At 47.4% G+C, this 25,690-nt stretch overlaps 2 protein-coding genes and 1 non-coding gene across 3 annotated transcripts; 1 reads left to right on the top strand and 2 right to left on the bottom strand.

Annotated features, from left to right (window-relative positions):
• Positions 1-260: 260 nt before the first annotated feature.
• On the bottom strand, positions 261-1,985 carry BANF1 (BAF nuclear assembly factor 1). Its single transcript, XM_042906194.1, has 3 exons — positions 1,880-1,985; positions 1,037-1,174; positions 261-796 (listed from the first exon to the last, which is right to left on the bottom strand). Exons 2-3 carry the CDS (start codon positions 1,157-1,159, stop codon positions 650-652), a joined length of 270 nt encoding a protein of 89 aa, XP_042762128.1. The 5' UTR covers positions 1,160-1,174; positions 1,880-1,985; the 3' UTR covers positions 261-649.
• A 317-nt stretch (positions 1,986-2,302) lies between these two features.
• EIF1AD (eukaryotic translation initiation factor 1A domain containing) lies at positions 2,303-7,374 on the top strand. The gene is made up of 6 exons (XM_042906193.1): positions 2,303-2,560; positions 4,171-4,349; positions 4,496-4,604; positions 4,706-4,814; positions 4,983-5,033; positions 5,533-7,374. Exons 2-6 carry the CDS (start codon positions 4,263-4,265, stop codon positions 5,675-5,677), a joined length of 501 nt encoding a protein of 166 aa, XP_042762127.1. The 5' UTR covers positions 2,303-2,560; positions 4,171-4,262; the 3' UTR covers positions 5,678-7,374.
• An 11,805-nt stretch (positions 7,375-19,179) lies between these two features.
• TRNAR-UCG lies at positions 19,180-19,264 on the bottom strand. Its single transcript has one exon. It is a non-coding gene; the product is annotated as a tRNA-Arg (tRNA).
• Positions 19,265-25,690: the final 6,426 nt, after the last annotated feature.

Below are 25,690 nucleotides of genomic sequence, written 5' to 3'. Positions count from 1 at the left end.
CCTAGCCCAGATGTTGACTCGGATGACATCTGGAACATCACAGCCCACCCAGATCCCAGGGAGATATCAGCCCACACTCCCTGCCAGGTTACTAAGGGACACGCCAAAGCACCTGGCTGAGGCCTACGTGGCTAGGGTGGCTGCCCTCCCGGGTAGGAAGGAAGCCGCCAGTTTCAATCTGCACTGATAAGGAGTGTCGCAGACCTGGTCAGTCTGTGGGGAAGTCCCAGCCCACCTGCTTTTCAACGCACAAAGCCCAGTCAGGAAGGCCACTGACTTTATTGATTTAAAAAACTTTACAAGGACAGTGACTGTTTTGCCAAAAAAGAGCCAAATAGCATAAAACAGACCAGAGGTGGGGGTGGGAGTGGGGGTCAGGGAAGGGCCTGGAATCCACTCGGGAGAAGCTGGTAATTGTTGACATGAAACCGGCAGGGGAAGGAGAAGGGAAATGCATGCAAGGGCGAGAATTTCAAAAAGTTGAAATGGTGAGGGGAGAGAACTCCCAAAAGACCTTGGAGTACATCAGAGGTGGAGTACGACAACAGCAATCTCTTCCTTTGTAGAGGACAGGGGAGGAGTCCCCACGCGGCTGCAAACTCTGGAGACTCCGTGCTGGGGCCAGGGGCTGGGGGCTCCCCGGAGAGCCTCACAAGAAGGCGTCGCACCACTCCCGAAGGCACCCGAAGCAGTCCCGGGACTGCTTGGCATTGGCACCGCATGTGTCCTTCAGCCATTCCCGGAAGAGATCTTCATCTTTCTTTAGCACCAGGAACTGGCCAAGGACCACGTAGGCCTGCACAACGGGCAAAGTAAAGGGCATGCTGCTCAGTGCTCGAAGGCCACTACTGTGGCTTCAAAGCACGTGAGGCTGGCGGGTACAACAGGCTCTGGCTATCCCTTCAGATCACACACCACTGTCCACCCCCAACAGTTACTCTCGCTTTCCTCACCCCTAACTGCCAGGAAACATGGTAGTCTGCCCTACCCACACTCACCACCCCCCCCCCCCCAGATGCATGCAGTCACCCCCCACCTTGTCAAAGCCCCTTTCCTCCAGCTTCTTGCCCAAGACTTCACCAATCCCGGCCAGGCTCCCCACTGGCTTTTCCCCCATGGGCTCTGCCACGAAGTCTCGGTGTTTTTGGGAGGTTGTCATCTTGATCAGCTTAATCTAGGAATCCCAAGAAAAGGGAGTTAGGGCTGAAAACCGGGAACTCCCAAGGGCCCAGGGGCCCTGTTCTAGTAAGAGAACGCGAAACCAGCCATTACGGCGGCTACCCCGATCCCCCTCCTTTCACGGAGGAGAAAACCGGGGTCCAAGAAGAGTGTTTTCCCCGCCAGGCAAAAGAACCTTTCCCTGCGGGATCTGGGTTTTAGCGCTGCCCAGGAGGAAAAACTCTCCTGCCCTCACAGGTGGCGCACTCGGGGCAGCGGGAAGATTCCCAGAGTCGGTAGCCGGGGCCCTCCCTGAGCTGTCACTCCGTGTGTGTGACCTTGGCTGGGCTAAGAAGGCACTGACCCCGCCAGGAGCGGCTCCCCTGGGCCGAAAAGCAAACGAAGGGTCGCTCTGCCCCCACTCGCCCGCGCACGCCGCTCACGGAGCGACCGCGCTGGCCGGAGCGCGCGCACCTGCTCCTCCCGCGCGGCGGGGTCCACGCACGCGCTCCCGCCCCGCCCTCCGGCCCCGCCCCACGCGCGCCGCCCCGCCCCCTCCACGCGCCGCCGCGCCCCGCCCCGCCCTCTCCCCGCCCGGCGGCCGAGCCCTCTCCGAGGGCGCATCCTCTAGGCCGCTCCAGCGCTCGGGCTCCTCTCCACCCCTCCTCCCCGCGCCTCTTCCCGTCTCCAGCTCCGGCCCTGCTCCGCAGCTAGCGCTCACCGGCAGCTCCCGCTCCCGTAACGGCTCCTCCCGCCACCCGGCTGCTCCGAGCGATACCTCAACCCACTAGAACTTTCTTCCACTTCCGCTTCCGGGTCGCCTCAAGAGCCGCCTGTGAAAAAAAATTCCGAATTGGGCGCTTCTAGCCGCCTCGAGCCATAGAGATGAGGCGCTCTCGACCTCAGTGGCGCCTTTAGTAGGCTTGGCTTTCGGGTTGCCTCTCGGGAAGCCCGGCTGCTTTCTGTGGTCTCGCTTCTCGGGCAGTATGTCCGGTCTCAGGAAGCTGGGGCGTCGGAGAAAACTCCGTTCCCCGCTGCACGCATCGGGAACTTAAAAACTTAGCCTCGGCTGACCTGGCGGTGGGAAGAGTTAAAGAGACGGACGAGGCGGGGGAGGGTAGCCAGGAGGCTTCCGCGGTAGCACCGGAAGTACGGTGCTCGGAAGGATCCGACCCAGGAGGGCTCGCGTAGTCCTCGTCGTCACTGGGCTTGGAGGAGTCGGCTAGAAGCCAGAGGCGCGGGGGACCTGAGTATATGTCCACGCCATCGTCGTGACCGCCGGCAGGCCCCTTTTCTGTGCCTTCGTTGGCTTAGCTGCGAAGTGAGTCGTGGGCGAGCTGCTCTCGGCCTCCTGGAGAACGAGGTCGTTCGGGCAGCGCCCGTGGGAGACGCAGGCCAGAGAGTAAGTGTGGGTCTCGCTCTCAGCGTCTTTCCTCCAGGAGAGGGAGGGAGGAGGGCAGGGGACAGCAGCTAGAGGTGTCACTTTGCAGTTTCCTTTGGAAACCTTCAGCCTTGGTGGAACGAGTCCTGTCTTCTCAGTACCCAAGTCAGAAATCAGATGCCGCAGACCAAGCCGGCTTACCCGACCTTCTATGAACTTGTTCCTGGCTCGGACCATGGGTCTCTGACTATAGTGTGTTGAAAAATTGAGCATCTGTGTTGTGTGGCTGTGCTGGGATGTACGGATGTGTTGAGGAACATAGTTAGGTCCTCTCACACTCCTTCCCCGGGCGGCTGCTGGAATGACTTATTTCTGTAGGACATGTGTTTAGTTTCTGTGATTGTGCCAGCACATGTGGTAACAGGAGGGTTTTTTTTTATATTTATTTAAAAATGTTTACTTAAAATGTGTATTTCCGGGGGCGCCTGCGTGGCTCAGTCGGTGGAGGGTACAACTTTGGCTCAGGTCATGATCTTGCGGTCCCTGAGTTCGAGCCCCGCGGCGGGGCTCTGTGCTGACAGAGCTGGGAGCCTGGAGCCTGCTTCAGATTTTGTGTCTTCTCTCCCTGCCTCTCTCTTGCTCGTGCTCTGTCTCTCTCGGTTTTAAAAGTAAATAAACATACATACATACATACATAATTAATTAATTAATTAATTAAATGTTTATTTAGAGAGAGAGAATGAATCCCAAGCAGACTCCTAAATAAATAAATAAATAAATGGAATGTTTATTTAGAGAGAGAGAGAGAGAGATTGAATCCCAAGCAGACTCCCGGCTTGATCTCACAGCTACGAGATGAGGACCTTAGACGTTGTCAAGAGTTGGACACTTAATCTACTGAGCCACACAAGCACCCCAATCAGTTGTTTTTATGTGCCATATCCTGTGCTAAGTGCTTTGCTTGCCTTCTTTTATTCTACTAACGGTGATCAGAGTTAGCTATTATTTTTCTCTGAAACTAGGGAAGTTGAACAGCTGGGACATAGCCAAGATAGAATTTTTTTTTTTTTAATTTTTTTTTTCAACGTTTTTTATTTATTTTTGGGACAGAGAGACATAGCATGAACGGGGGAGGGGTGGAGAGAGAGGGAGACACAGAATCGGAAACAGGCTCCAGGCTCCGAGCCATCAGCCCAGAGCCTGACGCGGGGCTCGAACTCACGGACCGCGAGATCGTGACCTGGCTGAAGTCGGATGCTTAACCGACTGCGCCATCCAGGCGCCCCAGCCAAGATAGAATTTGAATCCTAGTAATTAGATTTTAAAGGTCATGTTCTTTTTTTTTTTTTTTTTTTTTTTAACGTTTATTTATTTATTTTTGAGACAGAGAGAGACAGAGCATGAACGGGGGAGGGGCAGAGAGAGAGGGAGGCACAGAATCGGAAGCAGGCTCCAGGCTCTGAGCCATCAGCCCAGAGCCCGACGCGGGGCTCGAACTCACGGTCCGTGAGATCGTGACCTGAGCCGAAGTCGGACGCTCAACCGACTGAGCCACTCAGGCGCCCCTTAAAGGTCATGTTCTTAACCAGGACATAGTCACTCATCAGTAAAAGGTCTTTCTCCGTCTTCAGAACAGTCCTGGGTTCTGAACTTGCCATCGAAGAAACTCAGGAGGAGGAGTTGACAGTCTCCCCATCCCTCACCCCCTGGGACGGGCCCCAGCATGTCTCAGGCCACCAAGAGGAAGCATGTGGTGAAGGAGGTGCTGGGGGAGCATATGGTGCCCTCTGACCAGCAGCAGATCGTGAGGGTGAGTGGCATTGGGCATAAGCGGCTCTGCCTCCCCATCCTTCTACTCCCCTTGGACCCCTAGCATGGCGGTAAGGTGCAGCACAGCTCACTGAGTATTTGAGCTGGCTGATGAGGCTGACTGGTTCTTGGTCTCTCTTGGACCAGGTACTCAGGACCCCAGGGAACAATCTGCATGAGGTGGAGACAGCCCAGGGGCAGCGCTTCCTGGTGAGCATGCCCTCCAAATACCGGAAGAACATCTGGATCAAGAGAGGTGAGAGAGGTAGCCCTATAGGAGACAACTGTTTCCTGGGGGCTTGGTTTCCCCCGCTGCAAGCAGGATTTATTGTGTCTTTTCTCCTGTCTTACCTGCAGGCGACTTTCTCATTGTTGACCCGATTGAAGAGGGAGAAAAAGTGAAGGCTGAGATCTCCTTTGTGCTCTGCAAAGACCATGTGCGCTCTCTGCAGAAGGAAGGGCTCTGGTAGGGTGGTCCCCTTGGTCACTGCCTGTCTCATTTTGGGGGATATTGACTTCCTAGCTGTGGAGGTGGGGGAGGGAAGATGGCATCCCAGGCAGGGACAGCTGGAAACAGCTTTTTTGCTGATAGATTTTTCTGTCTTTTCTGACCCCGGTTCTTCTCTTGGTACAGGCCTGAGGCCTTCTCAGAAGTGGCTGAGAAGCACAACAACAGTAGGAACAGGTGAGGAACAAGCCTTAGGACAGAAAATAGGGGCTAAGGCCTTGGAGACTTGAGGGGAAAATAGAGACCTTCTTTCTATCTGTGTAGAGTCCCTGGTGAGAGCTCCAGAATATGTGGTTGTGAGTGTGGCTTGAAAGTCAGATGCCTGGGGTTAAAATCATGGCAATACCACTTGTAAATGAATGGTTTAAGTAGGTTACTTCATCTCTTAGGCTTGGATTTCCCCGCCTGTAAGATGGGAGCTTTGTGAGGATTAAAGGAGTTAATGCTTGTAAAATTAGTTAGTATAGCACTTGGTATGTAGTGTGAGTCCATTGAGTGTTGGTGATTGGACTCCTTATTAAAACCAGTGGTTCTTGCAGACTTTTGATGTGAGGTGGGAAGTAGTCTTTAGACAATTTTTCTTGGCCTTATGCCCTCCTTTTTATGGGGCTCCTTGATTGCCAGTCTAGTTTTTCCAGAAGGCATTGGGTTAACCCTGTCCCTTTCCCCCATGCAGACAGACTCCGCCAGAACTCCCAGTGGAGCCACAGTCATCAGGAGAAGAGTCCAGCTCTGAAGATGATTCTGACCTCTTTGTTAACACCAATCGCAGACAGTATCATGAGAGCGAGGAGGAGAGCGAAGAGGAAGAGGCAGCCTGAGTCCCTCGACCCGCTTCTCTTGCCCAGAGACTAGGATTGGCTCCTCTGAGCTCAGACATTCCTGGGGTGCTCTGCAGATCTTCCCCCTCTGGATGGGGGACAAGGCAGGGCCCCTCTCTGAACTGACCTTCTGCTCAAGGAGAATTAAACCCCTGGTGGGTGACGACTTGTGCTGGTGTCTGAGTGGCTCTCTGGAGGGAGGAGGGATTCGTGAAGTTACAGACTGCTCCTTGGTGCAGGTCCTAAACGGGCAGGAAATGGAAATGGCTGGAACCTTTCCTAGATTCTCACTGGGCACTCAGTAAGTGCCAGGCCCTGTGCTGTGCCTTCATGCATGTATTTACTAACTGGGAGCAATCCTTCTCTGTTGCCTGCTGGCAAGTAATACTGAGTCAGGCATTCAGGAGCACGGCGGAAGGATCTAGTGCCTCCGCCTCTAAGAGACACTCAGGACAAATTTCATAGTGCCTCGTAAGCTGTTTTCCTGGCATGCCAGTCACCACGACTGCAGGAATGCCCACCTCCGTGCCGTGGTGTACATCCTCTGCCTGGTGGCAGCCTTGTGGCTACACAGACCATTACTCCTCAGCCCTCTTGCAAACCATCCCACTTGTCCTTTGAAGCTCATACTTCTGGCCATACACTCCCTCTTCATTATTGGCCTTGACCTAATCACTGTTCAGATGTTGAAGAGTTTACCCCCTGGCTTAGAGTCTTCTATTCCTGCTTCTGTCATCATTTTCTACCTCCTGGGAGTGGGTCTCTTCAACACTGTGTGTGGCCCCCTACTTCTTTGTCTTCCACTTAGGCCTGCTGCCTGTGTCTTCGGTCCCTCCCTGGATCCCTGCCATTGGTAGGAATTGCCCTTCTTGAATTCATACATCTGTGCAGTCACCACGTCCTGGCTTTCTTGCTTGCTTGCTCAACTACCTCCTCTTTATCTTTATCTGCAGGCCTCCCCCCCACCCCCCCCACCCCGCTCCTTTCCCTTCTTACTGTTACTCTCCTATCTCCACTTTCCTATACCCTCCCGCTCCCTTGTTTCCCTCCACTGTGTTCATCTAGTAAAACCTAACCCCGGCCAACCCGTTTACCTCTCTGCTTATGCTCAAGTAACTGCTAGAGAAAACAGCCAACCTAGCTCCCTAGTTTTACCTTAAATTCATAATTAACAAAACCTCAAGTGGACACTCAGCACTGCCTAGCAGATCTTCTCTGGGATGTTGTATTTCAAAACTTTTACGTTGTCTGCCAATTCCTCCTTCTCTTAGGTGTTGACCACATACTTCATTAAATCATAGCCTTTGGAGGGAACTCTCACCTCTCCGTTACCAAGCGTACAAATGTGCTCGTGGATTGTCTTGTCTCTAATGTCCCCATGTAATCCAGTGGGACTAAAACCTTTTCTGTTGTGCTTTGGAGCTTGTCTGTCCTCCTGCTTAAGGACTGTATGGAAGTTTTGGTTTTTGTCATCCTTTCTACTGGATGTGTTAGCATCGAACACGCTGTAGACTCTCCCATCCAAAACAGCCTGAAACACCGGTCGCTGTTCCCACATCCTCTCCAGCTACTGCTTCATTTATCTGCTTCTTGTTCACTTTCCTTTATAGTATCTTAGTATAGCTTTAAACGTATACATGTGTATGTGTTTGTATGTCTGTGTGTACAAAAAATAAACTTCAGGTGAGTTAAGGATATGTATGTATGTGTATATTGAACTTGGCTGAAATTTATTTTTTATGGGAAGTGACTTTTGCTAAAGGGATAGTCATCTGTATACCATCTACTGAAGGGGTCGTTCTTCACAGATTTAAGGTATCTTAAAATAAACGAAATTCCTGCGTATTTATGGGTCTCCTTTCGGAATTTCTAATCTGTTGATGTATGTGCACCTACTACGTTTTATGGCAGGATTAATAATCTCATAGCTCCCTCATCTCTGCCTTACTATTCCTTGAAAATTTCATATTTTCTCTTACATAAGAACTCTAAAAGGAACTTGTTAATTTCCACTTAAAAATCCTGTTGAGATTTTCATTGGCAGGGTTTTACATCTAGCTTGAGGGGTGCCTGGGTGGCTCAGTCAGTTAAGTGTCTGACTTCAGGTCATGATCTCACGGTTCATGAGTTCGAGCCCCACATTGGGCTGTGTGCTGATAGCTCAGAGCCTAGAGCCTGCTTCAGATTCTGGGTCTCCTGCTCTCTGTGCTCCTCCTCTGCTCATTCTCTCTCTCTCTCAAACATTAGTAAGTGAATAAATCTCCTAGCTCAATTTGGAGAAAAGCGCTATCTTAACTCGTGAACCATGAGATCATGACACTTAACGGGCTGTGCCACCCAGACGCCCCTGAATTCTTCAGTTCTCGTGGTTTTTCAGTTAATTCTCTTGGCTTTCTGGGTAGTCCAGTCATGTCCCACTGGTGGTAGTTTTATCCTTGACACTCTTTTTTCTTTAGGGATTACAGGGATCAGGACCTCCAGTGTAACATTGGGTGGCATCCTTGTTTTTCTCCCAATGGGAATGGTTCTCATGTGTCATCACACAGTTCTTGCTCTAAGTTTCTGCTAGATAAACTCCATTAGGCTGAAAATGTTTCCTTCTGTTCCCAGCTTGCTGAAGGTTTTTACCCTGTATTTAACAATGATGGATTTTGCTATCTCCTGAGTTAACCAAAAGTCTTCATCTTATTACTGTGCTGCTGTCCATGAACAGACTTCCTCAAGCTGTCCTTGGGTTTGCTTGTAAGCCCTGTTTAGTTTTAGAGGATTTGTTCATTTCTTTAGGATTTTTATATTTACTTCTGGGCCAATTTCACTTTTTGTTTTAATGGTGTCGCTGTTCCATTTTGATAACAGCATTATGCTAGCCTTGTAGAATGGATTTGGAGATGTTTAATCTTTATCTTTTTTTTTGTTCTGCAATAATTTGTAGAACAGGAGTAATTTGTTGCCTCAAAGTTTGGTAGGCTTTATTTATAAAAATATCTCTGTTTGGTTCCTTTTTAAGGGGTAGATCTTTGCTTTTTAATCCTGTGCCATTTTATTCAGGTTTTCTATCCTTCAGTCCATTTTGGCAGTTTATATTTTTTGAGTCGTATTTCATGTGTATTTAAGCTGTTTGGGGCATCATTTTGGACCTTCTTACTTATAAGCGACAAAATCTAACTCCAACTAGCAGAAGCAAACCAGGGCTCATTGACAGAGGTCTAAGAATACAGCTCTAGGCAGAGCTGATCCAGGTCTGGCATGATTTCGTTAGGACTCTCATTTGTTTCTTGGATTACCTCTGCTTCTGTAGGTGGACGAATCTCTTTCTCCCTACCATTGTTTTCTGCAGGAAGCCCTGGTTTACACTCAGTCCTTACAGGCAAAGAGTTCCTCCCTTAGCATCTGTGTATTTCACAGAAGATCAGTGGGTATTCTTGGGTCGCTGGCCCTCTCCTGAGCAAGCGCTGTGGCCAGGGCTGAATAGGGAGGATGGGGGTTTGGTGGGAGGCGAGATGAGCCAAACCTGATTCGTATGTACCACGTGCTCCATAGAATAGAGAGGTTCTTTTACCAGAATAAGGAGACGGGGTGAGAGCAGTTAAAACCAACAAACATTTGTCCTGTATTCTGTGCATTTTATTTTCTTTGACTAGCTTTGCAAGATGTCTGCCTACTTTATTGGCCCTTTCCTTCTGTTTCTTTGGGTTTATTTGCTCAAAGCTACCTTACTGAGTTGTGTGCTTCATTTCAGTCGTATTTCCTAGCATACTCGTGGCTACCAGTGTTCCTCTGAGTACTCCTTTGACTGTTACCCGCTTGGTCATATGTATCTGCGATTTTTTTGGCATTGTATCTGTAAGCCTGGCCTTAGATATTTCTCTAGCTTTCAGTGATTGTGTGATGTACCTAATAGCCCCTGTTTTCCCCCTAAAACCTTTTCATCACCATTTCTCCATCTCTTCTCAGTCTTTTAGCTCCTGTGGGCCGTAACTAAGCTTCCCGATGCAGGTACAGTCCTGTGTTCTGCATAGTACTCCCCTTTGCCATTCTCTGAAGTTGAATGCCCCCTCCATTTCCCAGCTTAGCGGCAGAATCCAACCATGAGTGAATAGATCTCCCAGAATGAGCTGAGTATTCTAAGAGCTCCCCCTCCGCCCCCCACGATGCCATGGTCAGTCCATGCGATTGGATGCCCAATAGTAGTAATTTGTTAGGTTTGAGACTTGTGGCCCTTCGGGCTCTGCGCCTGTATCACTTTAGCATCGGCCTTACGGCAGGTCATTTCCACTAGAACTTCCCCACCCGCCTCCTCCCTCACCATGCGGCCACCAGCATACGGGTGCCAAGGAGCACACCTGGTAATCTGAGCTAGCCACGTGTTTTTTCTCCTTTAGCCTGTGACTGCGGTAAGCTACCTTGACAGTTTTCTCATCTTAAAACATCCTTGCATTCCTGGAATAAAACAGCCATGCTATATTTTCCAATATATTGCTGGACTTGTTTTTCTGATATTTGGGGGCATTTTGGCATCCAGGCTCAGAAATGAGATGGTTTAAGTTTTTTCTCTCCTGCGCTGCCCTTGTTTTTATATCGAGATTATTCCAACTTCATAAAATGAGTTAGAGAGGGTTCTATTGTCATTACAAGTGTTTGTACAACATTGGAATTTTGGATTTCTAAAATTTTTGGTAAAGCTTGCTGTAAAACCATGGTGCCTGGCATGTTTAGGGTGGGTGGGAAGTTTTTTTTTTGGTTTGTCTTGTTACAAGAGCAAGACATTATGAGCTGGGGAGAGGAGCAGAGGGAGAGAGAGAGAATCCCAAGCAGGCTCCAGGCTCAGTGTGGAGCCCCATGTGGAGCTCGATCCCATCACCCTGGGATCATGACCTGAGCTGAAATCAAGAGTCAGCTGCTCTACCGACTGAGCCACCCAGGCACCCCAGGTGGGGAGATTTTTAACTCTAGATTTTTGGTGATAATAGATCGTTTATGTTTCTCTGTTCTGGATTCTGTGATACTTTTAAGGAAAAATGTTTTCCTATTTTGTTATCTTTGTGCTTTCAAATTTATCACAGAGTTCTTTGTAGAACTGCCTTATGTTTGTAATCTTGGCTATCCACATTGTGTCTCCTTTTTTGTATCTAATATTATTGTGTTTTCTCCTTTTTTGTCAGTCTTGGTAGACATTTCATTATTCTTCAGCGCATTAGTTCTTTGTTGTCATTCTTCTTCGCTATTAGTTTGTTTCTGTTTCACGAATCAGAAATATGAATTTCCCTTTTTCTCACACTCGCCTGAGTTTATCCTGTGGCTCTTATTCTAACCCTTGTGCGTGGGCACTTCGGCTCGACCTCCTGCCCGCGCCCAAGCCTGAAGAAAAGGTGAAAGAATTGTATGCCCTTCGTGGGGCCACCGCTTTGCAAGATTTGCCACGTTCTACTCCTTTCTACACACAACATGCATAGGTTTTACATCGAGTTGTTATGTCTGTTTAACCTCTTTTAGAACAGATACCTTAATGGGCTTTTTTTTTTTTTTTTTTTTTTTTTTTTTACAAGTTCAAGCCAGTTATCTTATTACAATGTACCATGTTTGGATATCTGTGATTCTTTATGCATACTTAGATTTGGGTTAAACAATTTTAGCAAAAATAGCTTAGGACTGATGTGTTCCTATTGCTTATCTAAGGCGCATGGTGGTGACGGAGAAGGTCCCAATCACTGGTGGTGCTAATTTTGATCACCTGGTTAAAGAGATGGCTTCTAGATCATTTCTCTACAAAGGTGCTCTTTTCCCTTTGTGGGACAGTCTTACCCTTTCAGGCCAAAATGTCCTTTGATGCAGGTCTGTATGCATTTGTATTTAGTTATTATTATTAAAAAAATTTTGTTTAATGTTTATTCATTTTTGAGAGAGAGCACAAGCGGGGGAGGGGCAGAGAGAGAGGGAGACACAGAATCCGAAGCAGGTTTCCAGGCTCCACGGTGTCAGCGCAGAACCCAACATGAGGCTCGGACCCACGAACTGTGAGATCATGACCTAAGCTGAGGTCAGAGACTTAATCAACTGAACCACCCAGATGCCTAATTTAGTAATAAATTAAATTATTTAATTAGTAAGTTAAAATGTACATACAATTTCCCATCATAACCATTTTTAAAGCATTTTTTTGAATGTTTATTTTGAAGAACGTGAGTGGTGGGAGGAGGGGCAGAGAGAATCCCAAGCAAGCTCTGTGCTGTCAGCTGTCAGAGCCCGGTGTTGGGCTTGATCCCACAAACCATGAGATCGTGACCTGAGCTGAAATCAAGAGCTGGAGGCTTAACCGACTGAGCCACCCAGGCGCCCCGTCCCATTGTAACCACTTCTTAGCATACAGCTCAATAGTGGTAAATACATTCACAATTTTGTGCAAACACTCTCCTTTTCCGACTGGCTTGGCAGAATGTCTTCAAGGTTCAGCCATGTTGTTAGCGCATGTTAGAATTTCCTTTTTACGGCTGAGCCTGTCCCGTTGTTTGTGTATACCACAGTTTGCTTATCCATTCACCCATCGGTGGACTCTGGGATTCCTTCCACCGTTTAGCTATTGTGAATAATGCTGCTATGAACGTGGGTGTACAGGTGTACAAGCATCTCTTTGAGACCTTGGTTTTAACTCTTCTGAAGATATGCCCAGAAGTGGAATTGCTGGATGATAGGGTAATTCTATTTTTAATTAAAAAAAAATTTTTTTTTAATGTTTATTTTTGAGAGAGAGAGAGGGAGACAGAATCCCAAGCAGGCTCCGTGCCGTCAGCACGGAGCCTGATGTGGGGCTTGAACCCATGAACCATGAGATCATGACCTGAACCGAAACCAAGAGTTGGATGCTTAACCAACTGAGCCACCCAGGCGCCCCTCTATTTTTAATTTTTTAAGGAACCATCAGCATACTGTTTTTCATAGTGGTAGCATTATTTTACATGCCCACCAACAGTGCGTAAGTTTTCCAATTTCTTCATATCTTTGCCAACACATTATGGGTTTGTTTTTTTTTTTTAAATAGTAGCTATCCTGGTAGGTGTGAAGTGTCTAGTGTTTTATTATAGTTTAGTTTTGAGTGTTTTCTAATTTCCATATGATTCCATTTTTGGTCCATAAATTATTATATTTAAATATTTGATTAAAAAAAATTTTTAACATTTATTCATTTTTGAGAGTGAGAGAGACAAAGCATGAGCAGGGGAGGGGCAGAGAGAGAGGGAGACACAGAATCCAAAGCAGGCTCCAGGCTCCGAGCTGTCAGCACAGAGTCCGACGCAGGGCTCGAACTCACAGATCACGAGACCATGACCTGAGCTGAAGTTGGACGCTCAACCGACTAAGCCACCCAGGCGCCCCTAGTTGATTATTTTTAATAATGTAAGCACCTTCAAACTCACCACCACAAAACAAAGACTCCAGCTGACTCTACAACAACCCAAGCTATCATTTGCCTCCACCCTCCCATCCTAAACCCTGTCCGTCCCATCTTCCGTTCCTCCACCCAAGGCAACCAACTTGGACTCTGTATGCCCTTGTCTTCTTCCCATGTCATTTTCTTCTACCTACGTGCGTTTTCTAAAAGGTTTTTTTAGGGGTACCTGGGCGGTTCAGTCGGGAAGCATCTGGCTCTTGATTTTGGCTCAGCTCATGATCTCAGTTTGTGAGTTCGAGCCCCACATCAGGCTCCGTGACGGTGCGGAGACTGCTTGGGATTCTCTTTCTCCCTCTCTGCCCCTCCCCTGCTCAGTCTCTCTTTCTCTAAATAAACTTTTTAAAAAGGTGGTTTTTAACCTTATGAAAAGGATGACATGCCAAATGTCATATTTAGGGGCTGATGTTACATTTAATATATTACTTTGATTCTCCTGGTTGCTGTAGTTCATTTGTTTTGACTGCCAATAATATTTCCTTGCGGGACTCTCTCACAATTTTTCCACTCACTCTTCTGCTGGTGGCCCTTGGGGTTCTTCCTCCCCGCCTCCCCCTCCCCCAGTTGTAAATATTCTGGTAGGTAATCTGTGCCGGTGTGAAAGTTCCTCTTAGGACATTTCTCGGGCACGGAATTTGTCACAATTTTAGGCGATGCCACCAAATGTTTTCCGAAGTGGCTCCATCGATGGACATTCATCAGCTGTGGATCCCTGAGGGGACTGAAGGATTTCTTCCTGTAGTCTGTCACCTTTTGCTTAATCGATTTTGAGTTTATGGTATTAAGTACAACACATTCAAAACTGCTGTCTCCTTTTGTGAATTGAACCCTTTCTTACGGAGTGATGCTTTCCATCCCTCCAGATGCTTTTCATCCTTGTTTATGTGATGTTAGCATAGCTCCCCCCAGTTTCTTCTTTTTTTTAAATATGAAATTTATTGTCAAATTCGTTTCCAAATCCCAGTTTCTTCTGCTTAGTATTTTTCTTTCTGCCTGGTAAATGCTTTTCCATACTCTTTCTTTCAGATGCTCCACCCATCTCTACATCGTAAAAGTTGAATCACGCATCACTATTTTTCCTTTAAATGATACACGCAGCTCATGTAACTTCTTTTAATAATTGGTATAGGGGACCCATCTGTCCTATTTGGCAGTTTGGATGGATGTAAATTTCCAGATCCTAAATCTTTTCCTTCAATACTTTGAAAATATTACTTGATCGTCTTCTTGTTTTCAGCGTTGCGATGGAAAACCCTGACATTGGTCTCGTTCTCATTGCTTTGCATGTGGTATGCTCTTTCCTATCCGTGTTATCTGCGCTATTCGTAAAGTTCTAGATGGCGTGTGTAGATGTGAGTTATTCCTTTTTCTTCTCCTGGCACTCTTTGGGCATTTTGTGATCCCAGGTGCTTTATGTTTATATGATTCCAGGAAGTTTGTCTCCATTATTTCTTCAAACATCTTCTCCCTCCATGTTTAGATTTCTCTCCAGAATCCCTGTTTTTCAGATTTTAACATCTTTATTTCTACCTTCCATACCTTAGCTTTTCTTGTGCAGCTGTTTTCTTTAGTCCTTCCTCTTAGATCTTCTCAGTCTGGTATTCTGATTTCCCTGTTTCATGCCTAAGAGGTATCCCTTCTGTTAGACATCCCGTCTATTATGTTCCTTTTTTTTTTTTAATGTTTATTTATTTTTGAGAGGGGGGAGGGGCAGAGAGAGAGGGAGACACAGAATCCGAAGCAGGATCCAGGCTCTGAGCTGCCAGCACAGAGCCCAACACGGGGCTCAAACTCATGGACTGTGAGATCCTGACCTGAGCTGAAGTTGGACGCCTAACCGACGGAGCCACCCGGGTGCCCTCCGTCTGTTGTGTTCTTTACTTCAACTCAGGTTGACTTTTCCAGCAGGTTGAAACTGCAGCTGACCATACTAGAAATTTCCTTCCTAGAGAACTCTGGGAGCCAGCATCTAACCCTTCAGCAATAGCCCGAGGGCAAGGCAGCGAGGGCACTTCCCCAGCAACTCACACCCGTCATGGGTGGAAGAGGGCTGCTCCTGGGGGGTTGGCTTCCAGCCTGCCCCTGTGTGGGTACACAGACTTCGGTGGCCAGGGAAAGTCCTCAGGCAGAGAGTTGCGTGTGATGGCCATGGAAACCTGGCCAGCACGCACGCATCTGTCATGTGCTGAGGGGATGCGTGTGGGGTTCTACAGGAGGCACATCCCAGCGGCAGGGAGAAGACCCTGAGAACTGGTGGAATGGAATTTCCGAAGCTGAGACCGTCGTTCTGTGGGGTGTGCAGGAGACGGGGCTCAGTGGCGGCGCCGGGTTCGCAGCTTCTTGATCTTCCAAAACTTCCTGTTCCAGAGGGCCCTTCAGGCACGGTCTCTCGCCTGCTGGCCTGGCGCACGGGCTTCAGTAAGGTTCTTAAATGTGGAGTCTGCTGCCTTCAAAATACAAAGAAGCTAAACTGGCATAGGGCTTCTTTCTTTGTAGTCGGAGGCATAAGGCCGGCAATTTATCCTCAGTAGGTGCCCAGACGTCCCTGAAGGAAGTTACCTGCGTTGCAGGACCCCGGATTTTGCCCTCACCCAAAGCCCAACCATCTCTGCTTATCTGTATCTGAGCGGCGTGTGAGGCAACATGGACAGTTGGCTCAGTAGGAACCAGGGTCCGTGTCATCGACGTAGTGGAAAGTCAGGACAGCAGTAGCTCATATCGTGCTCCGGCCTGATCCACTGATGACACCTGCAAGAGACTCCACAGCCCCTACGGAAGGCGTAAAGGCACTTGGCACACCTTGCCTGGTGACGCAGAGGAATAAAAGCACTGGCCGAGGCTGTCCGCTGCGCGTCAGCAGTGACAGCAACTTTTCAGCTGCTGTTGCCATAGAGTCCGATGATGCTAACTACTAAAGTGTGTGTGTTCAGTAACCCTCACTGGTTCGCAGTGAGGTGCCAAGGGCCAGAAACCTTCGTTCCCAACCGGTCCCGGTTGTTAGCCATGGAGGTGGTCGTGGGTACCACAATGCCTCAGTGGTTTTTATTTGAGAGCAGCACTCTCTTTTCCTCCCTGTGGTATGCACTCTGGTTCCAACTGTGTGCCCCGGGCCCAGGGCCCACATGAGGTTGCTGGCTCCGTATTCCGCCCACATTTCTAGAAGCTACCAGCAGAGGTCACGATGAGCACGTCCAAGCGGCAAGTCAGCACCCACCCCTGTTCGGCAGCAGCCGCGCCATCCGTCCTGATTGTGGGATCCAAGACCAGCCACAGCAGGCCAAGTCCAACCGGGGGCTCCAAGTGTCTCAACAGCAACTGCGACACAAGTCCCATGCCCCACGGGGAACTCACTTACAAGGCGCTATCGGTCCCCTCCCCTCCAGCGTATATAAAACAGAAGACGTGCTTGGAGAGGGGTGGGGAGCTGCCTTCGTCTTTCAGTTTGAAAGTATCCAAATCAGGGTGCCGGGGACTCAGCAGTATCTGTCCCCCCAGATTTTTCAGAAAATGGCATGGAATCCAGGAAACCATGAGAGGCCGAGGAGGGGGTGAGACCTCAGAACCCTACAGGGGTATTCTCCCCAGAGCCCTCCTCACCCCCCTATTTTGAGTGTTTCCCTTCTAGAAATTGCTGGAACTTTCAGACTCTTACTTTCCTTGCTCCCTTCATTTGCCTTGTCTCTGAACCCTCCAAGTGCTTTCCTCCTTCATATGGGTCCCCTGTCACCTTATGTCTTCCATAATCTAGCATTTTGATAGTCAAGTTGTGCCTTATTAAACCGTCCATGGCCACACATAGCTTTGCGAGAGGGGGCCTTTGCAGGGAGAACCTCCCCTTTCTTCGTTCTCTGTCCAGACACTTTTTGGGCCCCCTACCTCCCCGCCAGCTGTCCCCTCCCCACTCCCCAAGGCAGAGCATATCTTGGCACAGAGAACTATTTTACTTCTCTCAGTGTCTCCCAGAGCCGGTGCACAGAGGAGGGAAAGGCCAGGGGTCTGAGGAAGGGCAGGTCACGTCGTGTGTCTGTGCCGAGCAGGGGCATGGTAAGTCTGGAAGGTACGGGGCTTGGAATGCCAGGCTAAGGGGCTTTGACCAGAACTGCTTGAGGTGGCAAGATCTGGTACATCGAGTCTGGGAAGGGGAGACGGATGGCTAGAAGCCAGCCCAGCCCGTGTGCAGACCCTGAGTGAAGGGACTCTGACTTCCCAAGGTGTTGGGGCTTCAGAGAAATGGCCGAGGAGGAGAGACTTTGACTCACCCCAGTCTCATGAGCAAGGACGGCCATCCCTATCTTATACCAAGGTGAGGGCATTCAGACCAACTGAATATAGGAGTTTATCACCAACAGACAGGAGGAACTTCTAGAAGATGAACTTCAGAAAGAATGAAAAGAGATCAGAGAGGGAAGAGATCAGAATGAAAAGAGATCAGAGAGAAGAGATCAGAGAGGGAAGAAGGAATGAAGAGCAAATAAGTGACTGAGGATGATGTCCAATTTGGGGGTGGTTCTTAAAAAGTCAAAATTAAGTACTGGAGAGCAAAAACCCATAAGAACAGAGAGCGATAATAATAAAGTGTTCTAAAGGCTTTGTATAGGTTGAAGGGAGATAGATCCATTGACTAAGTTTAGACTTTTGTCAATACACTTGGTGAAATGTAAGAGTACTCTCCAAAAGAATAGAAATTGTAGGGCGCCTGGGTGGCTTTGTCGGTTAAGCGTCCAACTCTTGATTTCGGCTCAGGTCACGATCTCACAGTCGTGGGATCAAGCATGGATCTTGTTCAAGATTCTCTCCCTCTCTCTCTCTGCCTCTCCCTTGCGCTCACTCACCCTGAAAGAAAGAAAGAAAGAAAGAAAGAAAGAAAGAAAGAAAGAAAGAAGAAATGAGTGTATACCTTCTGAGTCAATAGAAAGAAAACGTACTGGGGCGCCTGGTTAAGTGTCGACTTTGGCTCAGGTCATGACCTCATGGTTTGTGAGCTCAAGCCCAGCTCCAGACTCTGCACCTTCTCTCTCTCTCTCCCTGCACCTCGTGGGATTCTCTCTCTTTCACTCACACACTCTCAAAAACAAATTAATTAATTAACTAATTAATTTAAAAAAAAAGAAAAGATATTTAAAACCCAATCATTAGAAAAGAAAGCAAGGAAGCAGAAAAACAATAGAAAGCAGGACAAACCGAACATATAAAGGTTGTGTAGAATAAAAACGACTCTGTTTTTGTTTAAGCAGAAAAAGAATTTTGGAGACTGTTTTAGGTGACATGTTTTGATGTTAATTTTCTGTGTCAGCTTGACTGGGCTAAGGGATGCCCAGAGAGGTTTTATTTCTGGGTGTGTCTGTGGGGCTGTTTCTGGAAAAGACTAGCATTTAGATCAGCAGGCGGAGTAAAGAAGGTCCCCTGCCCCGGTGCTGGTGGGCACCATCCAGTCCGTTGAGGGCCCGGAGAGAAAACCGGCGAGGGAGGGTGAACCTGCTCTCTGAGCTGGGACCGCCACCTTCTCCTGCCCTTCTGGACTGGGACTCACGCTGTCGGTTCCCCTGGTTCTTGGGCTTCAGACTTGGACTGACTTACCCCACTGGCTTTCCCAGTTCAGTCCACAGACGGCAGACTGTGGGACTTCTCGGCCTCCATAATTATGCGAGCCAATTCCTATAATAAATCTCAGACATATGGGTATATCGTGTTCATTCTGTTTCTCTAATCCACTCATGGAATCTCAGGAAGCTCAGAGACTCAGAGGTTCCATGGCCAGGAGAAACACCACTTCGAAGCGTCCAGTGGCCCCAACTGGGGAAGTGTTGGCCCTGGAGGTGTCTCACGGGGCTGGCCCGGGACCTCAGCATCCATACCCTACCACTCTTTCTTCTGGAAGTCAATAAACATCAGAACTGCTTTCAGCATCATTGCCACTAGTTGACTTAGAGCTTTTATTTGATATTTATTTATTTTTGAGAGAGAGACAGAGAGACAGAGTGTGAGTCGGGGAGGGACAGAGAGAGAGAGGGAGACACAGAATCTGAAGCAGGCTCCGGGCTCTGAGCTGTCAGCACAGAGCCTGACGTGGGGCTTGAACCCACGAACCGTGATATCATGACCTGAGCCGAAGTCAGACGCTTAACCGACTGAGCCACCCAGGCGCACCCCCAAGAGCTTTTTTATTTGAAATAGATGATGTTTTTTTATCAAACAGAATGAATACAATTGCATGGTTTTCTTATTTAATTGTGCATGTAATGAATGATGTCAATAGATTCTCCATGGAGAATCACCCTTACTCTTCTGAAATAAATCTCATGGTGTATTATTCTCTTGATACACTCCCGGATGAGATTTGGTATTTTATTTAGAGAGTTTGCATCTATATGATTTATAAGCAACATTTGTTTTTTGCAGCATATTCCTCAGAGTTGGCTATTCCCATTTTATCAACATCACAAAGTATGCTAGAGTGTTACCATCTTTCCCTGGGGTCTGGAACAGTGTAAATAGCATATGAATCATCTGCTATTTATTTTTTTTTAATTTTTTGATGGTTATCTATTTTTGAGAGAGACGGAGCATGAGCAGGGGAGGCGCAGAGAGAGAAGGACACACAGAATCTGAAGCAGACTCCAGGCTCCAAGCCGTCAGCACAGAGCCTGACGCGGGGCTCGAACCCATGAACCGCGAGATCATGACCTGAGCCAAAGCCAGATGTTTAACCGACTGAGCCACCCAGGCACCCTGGAATCATCTGCTATTTAAAGGTGAGACAGAACCATCTGGGTCTGGTGCCTTTTTTGATAGTTCAAAGAATAACCACAACAAAGATTTACACTGTGTTTAGATTTGGAAAATTAATAGTGGCCCTTTGAAACACTGTAGCAGGAAGACAGGAAGTTACAGGCCTGGGAAATGATAGACCCTTAAGAGAAAAAGGAGAAAAGTGAGCTTTCTTCAAGTGAATGGAAGAATTCATGGACTTTCCTCAGTTCTCAAGCTGGACATTTTTGTTACTTATGCAATTATTGAAAACAGTGCTTGACATATCTTTTTTTTAATGTTTATTTTTTTATTTTTGCAAGAGAGAGTGAGCGAGCACTATGGGGGTGGGGCAGAGATAGGGGGACAGAGGATCTGAAGCCTGTTCCACGCTAACAGCACAGAGCCCGACGCAGGGCTCGAACTCACAAACTGTGAGATCATGACCTGAGCTGAAGTTGGACGCTCAACCTACTGAGCCACCCAGTGCCCCCAATGCTTGACATATCTTAATGAACTTAATGAACTTAATGACCATGAACTTTTTACTTCATAAGAGAAAAAGATGAACTTCCCGGAATGTAAGAGCCAACTTAGAAAATAATACGACGAGCAACAGGAATTTTAGCTTAACAAATTTAGCTAGTGAAGCAATTTACAATCTTATAAAGGGAGCCAATATTTCTGACTTTTTGCTCCTTCACAACAAAGGGCCTTATATATATATATATATATATATATTTTTTTTTTTTTTTTTTTTTTTTCCTTCACTATCTTTAATCATCTTTCCAATCTCTTGTTTGGTCATTAATCTATTCCTGAATTCTAATGGTTTCAAGGTCAATCTTGGTATTTTACATTATCCTAGGAAATGATTAATTTCCTTTGAATTTTCCAGCTGGTTGTTGTACTTTTTCTCAAAAGCATTCCCTGGTGATTATTTTGATTTCTTCTGGATCTGCAATAATGTATCCTTCCTCTTTCTAAGCCTGTATATCCTTAAGTTTTTTATTGAAGAATATTCATACAATAAAGTAAAAAAATAATAAGTATACAGCTCAATATGTTTCCACAAAGTGAGCAAACACTCCTGTATCCAGCACCCAGAAGAATAAATAAAACGTGTCCAGCCCAGCTCCCCTAGTGGCCGCTCCTCGTCAGTCTCTACCCCCAGAAACAATATACTGACTTCTAAGGGCATAAATTAATATTCCTGTTTTTGTAAAGCGGAAGCAGCGTGTATGATTTTATGTTTTACTTCTTTACTTCTCTACTATGTCTTGAGAGCCATCCATGTTATTCATTCCATTATATGAATATCCACTGTTATTTATCCATTTTACTGTTGATGGACATTTGGCTTGTTTCCAGTTTGGGATGGTTATAAATAGTGCTGTTCTGAACATTCTTGTTCATGTTTTTGGCTGAACATATGTACATTTTTCTGTTGCTAAGCCAACATTTTTGCTTTTTTTTTTTCTTAATTTTTTTTTTTTTTTTTTTTTTGAGAGAGAGAGAGTGCAAGCGGGAGAGGGATGGAGGGGGAGGGGGGAGAGAGGGAGAGAGAGAGAGAGAGAGAGAGAGAGAGAATCCCAAGCAGGCTCCATGCTGCCAGTGCAGGGATCGATCACACAACCCTGGGATTATGACCTGAGCCCAAATCAAGAGTAGGACGCTCAACCGAGTGAATTACCCAGGCTCCCCTTTGTTCTCTCTTTAAAAAAAAATTTTTTTTAGTTTATTTTTTGAGAGAGAGAAAGAGAGAGAGCGGGGGGGGGGGGGGGCAGAGAAAGGGAGAGAGAGAGTCCCAAGCAGGTTCCGCACTGTCAGCACAGAGCCCAGTGCGGGGCTCAAACCCACAAACTATGAGATCGTGACCTGAGCCAAATCAAGAGTAGGACGCTTAACCAACTGAGCCACCCAGGCGCCCCATGTTCTTTTTAAACAAAGTTTTACAATAGAAGTTTTCAAATATATTCAAAAGTAGATGGAATGGAATAATGAACCCCCTTGTGCCCATCACCCAGCTTCGATAACAATCACCTTGCTACCCCTGCCTCATATATCCCCACTCCCCATATTTTTATTTATTTATTTATTTTTTATTTATTTTTTTTTCCAACATTTTTTATTTATTTTTGGGACAGAGAGAGACAGAGCATGAACGGGGGAGGGGCAGAGAGAGAGGGAGACACAGAATCGGAAACAGGCTCCAGGCTCCGAGCCATCAGCCCAGAGCCCGACGCGGGGCTCGAACTCAGGGACCGCGAGATCGTGACCTGGCTGAAGTCGGACGCTTAACTGACTGCGCCACCCAGGCGCCCCTATTTTTTTTAATTTTGGAGTAACTTAAAGCAAATCCCAGATCTCAATGCATACTCCTGGTGGTTGTATACGTTATAACACACATATCATATATATAATATATACACATGTATATTACATGCTTCTCTAGCAGATAAGGATTTTTCTCTTAGCATAACCATCTGATGGTATCATGCCCAACAAAATTAATAGTTGCCTTGATAGTATCATCTAATACCCAGTCTGCATTCAAATTGCTCTGATAATCTTAAAAATGTTTTTCTCATCCTGTTTGAATGAGGGCAGACAGGGTCTACATTGTGCTTTCCTGTGGATGTCTTTTTTTGTCAAGTTTTTTTTTTTTCTTTGAAAGAGAGTGAGTGGGGGAGGAGCAGAGAGAGAGAGAGAGAGAGAGAGAGGGAATCCCAAGGAGGCTCTGTGCTGTCCGCTCAGAGCCCAACACGGGGCTTGAACGCACAAACTGTGAGATTGTGACCTGAGCCAAAACCAAGAGTCAGATGCTCAACTAAGTCACCCAGGCACCCCATCTGTGTCTTTTTCATCCACCACATTCACCTCTCACCTTTTCTTGTGCCTTTTATTTTTGGTGAAACAGGTTCACTTGCCTGTGGACTGTCCATGCGTGATTTGGCTGTGTCCTAGTGGTGATGTCTTTTTTTTTTAATGTGTATTTATTTTTGTAGGAGAGAGAAAGCATGAGCAGGGGAGGAGCAAAGACAAAGGGAGGCACAGAATCCAAAGCAGGCTCCAAGCTGTCAGCACAGAGCCCGACGCGGGGCTGGAACTCACAAACCGTGAAATCACGCCCTGAGCCGAAGTGGAGCACTTAACCTACTGAGCAGCCCCCCACCTGGCGCCCCCTAGTGGTGATGTCTTAATGTGCTCTGCCGTTGCCCGTTTTTCGTGTAGACTGGTAGGTAAATTTAGAAGCTATTGTTTTAGAAAGAACACTTCACAGGTGATGCTTCTGCATCACATCAGGAGGCATGTTCTGCTTTTAAATGTGAACATTGTGATTTTAGATGTGAAAATTGACCCGCGTGTTCAGGAATTGTTGGCAAGACGCATCTGTTATAAAGTCTCCTATCGACCTTCACGTGATGGTTTCAGCAGCTGTTGGTCGAGTTCATCATGATCCTGTTGATCAACCTTCATTAACCAGGCATTGCAAAAGGGTGATTTTGTTCTCATTAGATCATTAGTTCTGTATCCTCAGCTGGAATTTTTCTAAAAGGAAAAGCTTTTCATTATTAGCTATTTGGTCACCCTTAAATATAATAAGTAGAGGAGAAACAAGAAGTGTCTTGTTTTTTCTTTTTTTAACATTAATTTCAGCATTATCTGGCGCCTGTACCAGCCAGAGCCCAGCAAGGAGATAGAAGGAGCCACTTCAGCTGTGAGAATGTTGTCTAAAGAACCATTCAGCAAAGTCTTTAAGAACTGAGAAAGCAGGGGGCGCCTGGGTGGCTCAGTCGGTTCCGACTTCGGCTCAGGTCATGATCTCGCGGTCTGTGGGTTCGAGCCCCACGTCCTGCTCTGTGCCGACAGCTCAGAGCCTGGAGGCCGTCTTGGGTTCTGTGCCTCATTCTCTCTCTGCCCCTCCCCCACTTGTGCTCTGTCTCTGCCTCTCAAAAAATAAATGTAAAAAAAAATAAAAGCGAGCAACTTCTGAGAGTATTATGAACTCATGATTTTTTAAAATGTATTTGAGTGTGTTTGAACCCAAGTCATTAATATTTTTGATGCTTAAATCGTCCTATCTCTGGCTGGCGGTGGTCCCTTACAGGTGGCTCCTGTGTCAATCTGACAATCCCCGTCCTAGGTTCCTTGCTATCCAGCGTGACAAGATATTTCAGACTCAGCTTGTGTATTTCCTGCCCCAGACCCAGAGTCCACCTTCTCTAAAGATACCTGCTTCCTTTTAGTGGTAAGTGGTTTTTGTTTTGTTTTGTTTTTGTTTTTGAAAGAGAGAGAGAATGAGCAGAGGAGGGGCAGAGAGAGAGGAAGAGAGAATCTCAAGCAGGCTCCACACTGCCAGTGCAGAGCCCGACCCTGGGCTCGATCTCACGAACTATGAGATCATGACCTGAGGCGAAATCAAGAGCCGGATGTTCAACTGACTGAGACACCCCAGAGCCCCGTGATTTCTTAATTGTTTATTCATTTCTTTTTTTTTTTTTAACGTCTATTTATTTTTGAGACAGAGAGAGACAGAGCATGAATGGGGGAGGGTCAGAGAGAGGGAGACACAGAATCTGAAACAGGCTCCGGGCTCTGAGCTGTCAGCACAGGGCCCGATGCGGGGCTCGAACTCACAGACCGCGAGATCGTGACCTGAGCCGAAGTCGGCGCTCAACCGACTGAGCCACCCAGGCGCCCAATTGTTTATTCATTTCTTAATGGCTCTTTTTATCCTTACTTGATACCCCAGTAGGGGGTGTAAAGTCAAAATGTATTTTTTGTGTCATTCAAAAGAATTTTTTGCTATGTTGCTATGCAATCAACTTGATATAAAATTCGGTTCACTTGTTTATTTAGGCTTTTAGGGATTGCTTTTATATTGACTTACATTTAAAAAATAATGTAAAAAACTTACCTGGTTTCCAAAGTCAAAATGAGAAAACAAGACACATCAGAGAAGTCCAGACTTCTTCCGAGTTTCCACTCAATTTTTTTTCTTCCATCGTTTTAGAGAAAATAAGATTATTTGCGTGTATTAACATCCCTCCACTTTGCTCAAAAGTTCAGAGGTCTGTCTAGCTTGAGCAGTCTCAATTCTTCAAGCTTTTGCTCTGTTAGACACCAAAACCAGCTTCCAGGGGCTCCCACTGGTAAAACTTGGGACAATTTGAGGTGGGAACTTTTGTCTCCATCTGGGAGCCAAGGAGGCGGGGCTCAGCGGGGGCACAGAGTGCACCCAGGGTCCCCAGGGTCGTGTAGATGATGAGCTGGGTGAGACCTGGCCTAGTGACCAAGGAGGGAAAGGGAATTTGTTCCTCCCGCTGTTGCACCCCCTCCTCTGGGAAACAGCCCCTTCTGGGCACTTGACATTGAGGCCTCAGAGGCTTGACAACCCAGAGCCCTGCTCAGTAGGCTCCTGAAGCCACCTGGCTCCTTCCTGAGGATGCCAAGGGACGATGTGGGACCAGCTGGGAAAGGTGGGGCAGGGAGCATAGCTCCAGGGGGCAGTCATGGGCTTGGCGCTGAGGGGCGCCCAGGATGGCACCTCGGGGGCAGACAGGAAAGCATTCAGCTCACCAGCCTATGCTCCGAGGACCTACTGCCAACAGCCCAGACTGGCACCTCTTACCGGTTGCATCGGGATGCCTGGGCCGGCCCTGCCTGAGCTGTTTCCGGCTCCGACAGTGACAGCCTCCTAAGGGACCGCTGCCTACGGAGTGAGGACTGAGGTCGGCACGGGCCCGGCCAGGGCGGGAGCCGCACGAGGCACGGTGACCGTGCACACCGCCAGCCGGGTCTCACGAGCTTCTGGGAGA

Source organism: Panthera leo, chromosome D1 (assembly GCF_018350215.1).
Source record: "Panthera leo isolate Ple1 chromosome D1, P.leo_Ple1_pat1.1, whole genome shotgun sequence".
Lineage (NCBI taxonomy): Eukaryota > Metazoa > Chordata > Mammalia > Carnivora > Felidae > Panthera > Panthera leo.
Note: the sequence above shows the minus strand (reverse complement) of the source record. Positions and strands in the feature narration are given on the sequence as shown.

What these genes read in the sequence shown, in the direction of transcription:
- BANF1 (XM_042906194.1), bottom strand. Translation starts at nt 1,159, where the DNA reads ATGACAACCTCCCAAAAACACCGAGACTTCGTGGCAGAGCCCATGGGG. An exon ending in AGGAAAGGGGCTTTGACAAG is followed by an intron (nt 797 to 1,036) that starts GTGGGGGGTGAC and finishes CCCGTTGTGCAG; the next exon opens with GCCTACGTGGTCCTTGGCCA.
- EIF1AD (XM_042906193.1), top strand. Translation starts at nt 4,263, where the DNA reads ATGTCTCAGGCCACCAAGAGGAAGCATGTGGTGAAGGAGGTGCTGGGG. An exon ending in GAACATCTGGATCAAGAGAG is followed by an intron (nt 4,605 to 4,705) that starts GTGAGAGAGGTA and finishes TCTTACCTGCAG; the next exon opens with GCGACTTTCTCATTGTTGAC. An exon ending in CTGCAGAAGGAAGGGCTCTG is followed by an intron (nt 4,815 to 4,982) that starts GTAGGGTGGTCC and finishes CTCTTGGTACAG; the next exon opens with GCCTGAGGCCTTCTCAGAAG.